Source organism: Choloepus didactylus, chromosome X (assembly GCF_015220235.1).
Source record: "Choloepus didactylus isolate mChoDid1 chromosome X, mChoDid1.pri, whole genome shotgun sequence".
NCBI classification, from domain to species: Eukaryota; Metazoa; Chordata; class Mammalia; order Pilosa; family Megalonychidae; genus Choloepus; species Choloepus didactylus.
This window is the reverse complement of record NC_051334.1, coordinates 4,067,913-4,072,538: the sequence shown is the minus strand read 5'-3', so window position 1 is coordinate 4,072,538 and position 4,626 is coordinate 4,067,913. Positions and strand designations below refer to the sequence as shown.

The 4,626-nt window shown below is 52.3% G+C and overlaps 1 protein-coding gene across 1 annotated transcript; it reads right to left on the bottom strand.

Moving 5' to 3' along the window:
* Positions 1 to 1,785: 1,785 nt before the first annotated feature.
* LOC119523296 (protein Shroom2-like) lies at positions 1,786 to 4,241 on the bottom strand. The gene is made up of 2 exons (XM_037822057.1): positions 3,346 to 4,241; positions 1,786 to 2,107 (listed from the first exon to the last, which is right to left on the bottom strand). Exons 1-2 carry the CDS (start codon positions 3,870 to 3,872, stop codon positions 1,786 to 1,788), a joined length of 849 nt encoding a protein of 282 aa, XP_037677985.1. The 5' UTR covers positions 3,873 to 4,241.
* Between the last annotated feature and the right edge of the window lie 385 nt (positions 4,242 to 4,626).

Genomic DNA, 4,626 nt, shown 5'->3' with positions numbered 1-4,626 from the left:
GAGGGGATGAGGGGCCCACCGGGGGGAGGGGGCTTTATCAGGGGTGCATTTTCTAAAATTCATTATGTTAGGGGGAAAGGGCATGCCTGAAAAGAATGTGGTTCTCAACATCTGGTGTGGGGCCTAAATTGAAATCATCCAAACTACATGGTTTTCTTGATTTTAAGAGAAAACTAAAAACATTTTCGATTCTTTGTAAAAAAAAAAAAAAAAAAAAAAAAAGCAAAGTATAACCAGAATAAAGCAAATGGTAGCCTGAGCCCAAGAGAGGGCCTCTGTAAGCCCCAGAACCCAAAGCCTGACTTTTCATTTCCCTGTTTAATGCCTCCAATCTAACAGCTTTCATTTCCTACACTGAAAGCAATTTTTCCTTTATGTTGGGTACAATTATTTCTTCCAGGACACGTTTCTCTATCAAATTTGGAATCAACCAACAATATTTTTTTGTAAACCACTATTGTATGATACAAGACTTTCAACCTAATCCTTGGCAAAGGTCTTGCTTGGGGAAAGCAAATTTCTGTATTTTTCTACAAGCCCTTTCCACAGAACTGGGTCTAAAGAAAACGGTCACTAACTGCTGGGTACCCCCCACCCCCTTCCAAGCATTAACTATTAAGGCAAAATCACTGCCCTTGGAATAAATACCACATGTTATCATCTGACCCTGATGTTCTCTGGCAATTCCTTCACTCCTTTTCACTAAGGCCTTCCTGTAAAAACCAGGTGATGGCCCAGAGGTCATGATCTGGCCAGCTGACATGATGAAGTTTTAGACTAACATGAGAGGACCCTGGCACTGAGAGGAATGGCTTTGCCCCATGTGTCCTCATGGGTACCCACGAGTCAGCCCTGAGCCCGTCCTGCCCTCACCTGCAGCCCTCTGTCCCTCATCCGTGCAGCTCCAGCCGCCAGCCTCTGTTGCTCCTCCAGCATTACAACAAGCACTACCTGCCCTAGGATCCTGACACCTGCCACCCTGCTCCCCGCCAGGCCCCCGCCTGAGGAACTGCAGAGTGTCCTCTCCCTGCCACTCAAGCACCCGCTTCCCCAAGCTCGCTCTACAGCAGCACACCCGTGCTTCTCTCTAGTCACTCACACTGCTTTAATCTTCTTACCACCCAATGTATTATACCAAGGGTTGGCAAACTCTGCCTGTAGAGGGCCAGACTGTAAATATTTCAGGCTTTGCAGGCCGAACGTTCTCTGTCTCAAATGCTCAATACATGAATGAACGAATGTGGCCGTGTTCCAACAGAACCTTCTTTACAAAAGGAGGTGGTGGGCTGGGTTTGGCTTGGGGGCCACAATGTGCAACCCCCTACTATATATTTAGCTGAGTACCTGTCTGCTGTCTACCTGTCCTCAGAAAAGGGCTTTGTTCTGTTTCTGTCTACTGCTGTACCCCCAGGTGCCAAGGTGAGTTCTCAGAGCTGGGCAAATGCGACCTGCCTTTTGGTTTACAGAGCACTTTCAGACTCTCTGTTGATTTCACAATAATCTGGCTGCAGATATTTGAACTTGATATTCAAAAAGGATATGTGACTTGCTGGAGGTCACATGGTTCAGTGCTCTGAGTTGTATGGGGTAAAAGGGATGTATCTGTTGTACATCAATAAGAGAATGGTGCTAATTTAGCTCATGTGGCATTGGCTCTCGATGTAAAAAGATGGCAAAAGGACACTTGCCCAAGAGTGGAGCAGAAGAATGACCACCAGAAGGTTTAATAATGAGGCCCCCATTTCACCATCATGCATAAAAGCCACACACTAATGCCACTCGGACTCATGGGCAAGAGTCCGTGCTGGGGACACTGAAATGTGGTGCTGCCACCCGCCGCTGTGGCCTGTGGGCAAGGGTGAGTGCTGGGGACACGAAACGTGGTGCTGCCACCTGCTGCTGCCTGCTGCCCTGGCTTGGATCTCTGCCCCCTACCTTTTTCACCGACAGGTCGTGGCCCGCATCACTCCCCGAATCCTCCTCGGACTCCTGCTGCTCCTGCAGGTCCTTCATCTTGATGAGCAGCTCAGCCTTGGGGGCCGACGTGCTGTAGTACATGGAGCTGGAGGTCAGGGCCATGGACAGCGGTGCACTTGGCTCCTCCTTCCTGGGGAAAGACACCGGGCGCTCCTTAGCTGGCTGCTTCACACGTCCCTGCACCACTGCCCGGGTTCTGACCCCAGAAGGGGAAGAGGCAGGACGGCAAAAGGAAGAACATGTGCGACAAGGTGGGCACTAAAAAGGCCTTGCTAAATGGACACCTACAGAGACGGGGGACACAGCTTTAGAAAAGGGCAAAAGCTAGACTAAGCTTTTTTGTCCATGACTCCAGGCTGTGCTCCCCGGGGGCCTGGCACCTAAAGCACGGCGTGTGCACTCTCTGGATGTGCCGCTCCCCTGGCACCCTCATTTTCTGCTTCCTCGCACTGCACTCGGACCCCTGTCAGTGACGCCCATGGTGACAAGGCAAGCACAGACAGCAGGGACAATCCACTACGTACACCTCTGCTGTCCAATTACCCACAGAGAAAGGTCTGACAGTACTCTTTACCAAACCAGCAAACACTACGTGAGTACCCAGATATAAACAGAAAACAAACAACTCTTTTCAAAATGCATATACTCAGCGTAACTCTCAGTTGCCTTCCTGCGGCACTGCTGGAGCTGGGGGCCGGAAGGGTGAGCTGTGGGGCTGCCCTGGGCATGGCAGGGACTTCAGCAGCCTCCCTGGCCTCCACCCACAGCCAAAAACATCTCCATATCTTGCCCAGTGTAATGTCCCCTGGGGGCACGACACCCGGGAGAGAACCGCTGTCTCGGGAGAAAGTCGGCCTGTGCTGTCCATGGAGAAAGCTGACCTGTGGGTTCATCAAAACCAAACAGTCCTCAAGCCAAGGAGCCCCGGGGCCTGGAGAGGGCATTTTCATGTCTCTCCTGGCCTCGAGGTCACCATCTCCCGAGATGGGGGCCTTCAACCTTTAGCCTCTGCTTAGAGAGGATCAAAATAAGCCAAAAAATTTGGGTATTATTTTTTTTTCTTATTTCTTTTTTCTTTTCAATGAATATGTTCTAAAATTGACCATGGCGATGTACACACAACTGTGTGATGATACTGGAAGCCATTATTGCATACTTTGGGTGGTTTGTATGGTGTGTGACTGTATCTCAGTAAAAGTGCAAAAAGAAAAAAAAAGCCAAAAAGTGCTAAGCATTGGGGTGGCTCTTGTGAAAATCCATGTCCCCCAAAGCAACAATTAAAGGAGCCATTCCCCTACCCCACACCCCACCACGAAACCTAGGGGGTGCCGGGCAGAAACAGGATGGCCCAGCACGGCTGCTACTCACTTTTCCTCGGCAGTCCTTGGAGAAGGGACTTTGGGGAGCAGTTTCCTCCGCTGCTGAGCTTCCTCCAGGAGATGCTCATCCTTGGGGAAGATCCCCTCCATCAGGTCCATGGTGGTTTTGATTTTCACCCTGGGGTCCAGGATCTCGGCCAGGGACTTGTCCTTCCCGACAATCTCCCTGGCCAGCTCCTCAGACTTGAGGTCTTGCACAGTCTTCTCCTTGGCCTTCCCATAGCTGAGCACGGGAGGGCAGGCGCAGCTGTCCTCCGCGGCGGGCGCCTGGGGACCGGGGGGCTGGGGCTGGCCCGGCCGGGCCTTGGGCTCGGCACCCTGCCGGGTGTACACGCAGAAGTGGGAGTAGGACTGCTCCAACGTGCTGAGCGTCTTGATTTGGTCCCTCTCCAGCCCGCTGGGCAGGGCGGGCAGCTCAGCAGCGGGGGCCAGGCTCCCCCGGCTCTCCTTCTCGGGCGGGCTCTCCAAATGCAGGATCTTGATGGGGACCATCTTCACCGTGGTGTTGTTGTCCATCACCCACTCGATTCTGGAAAGAGAAGAGCTGAGGGCTGAGACCTCAGTGTACCCTGAGGCTTCCACCCAGGAGTCAGGAATCAGCGGTCCCTGCCCTGTCCTGACACTCGACCCGCCAGTCTCAGGACAGGAGGGAACCTCAGCTGTCACATGTCCTCAGGTGACAGGAGGTTGAGGAGACCCCTCCAAGCCATAACCAAGGCCCCAGATGATCAGTGGTCCGAATTCCTTGCAGACTGAGCTCCTTGCTGTCCTCAATTGTGTCGCGACCCACAGATCTACTGAGGTCTGCAGACGTGTTCCTGGAGTATAGCGAGGGATGTGGGTAGGGATTAATTTTCATTTTTTATTGCAATGAGAATGCATACTTTTAACAAATGCCTCTAAGCTAAAATTATTTCTGGAAGGGACACCTGAAATGAGTAGGCATTTTCAGAATTATCATGGGTGTCTGTGGGTGCGGTTTCTCAGGGTGGGGTTAGAGCATGCCGCGGGCACCTCAGCACATTCTCAGGGGCCCGGATAACTCCTTCTCCAGGAGACGGTCTGCCCTGAGCACAGCCTGCACCCTCCCCTCCACCGGCCCCTGCCAGGTGCTGTCTCCTGGGCTGGGGCACCAGCACCCCACCACCTAGCACTTCACCCCCCTTTGCCTGGGTTTTCATGCCAGCCAGATGAGGACCCCAGCAGCCAAAAGGGATAATAATATTGTGCTGGTCTGAATCTCTTATGTCCCCACAAAAGCCATGTTCTT

Coding starts and splice junctions, on each gene's coding strand:
- LOC119523296 (XM_037822057.1), bottom strand. CDS start 3,872: ATGGACAACAACACCACGGTGAAGATGGTCCCCATCAAGATCCTGCAT. Junction 2,108..3,345: donor CCAAGGACTGCCGAGGAAAA/GTGAGTAGCAGC, acceptor GTCTTTCCCCAG/GAAGGAGGAGCCAAGTGCAC.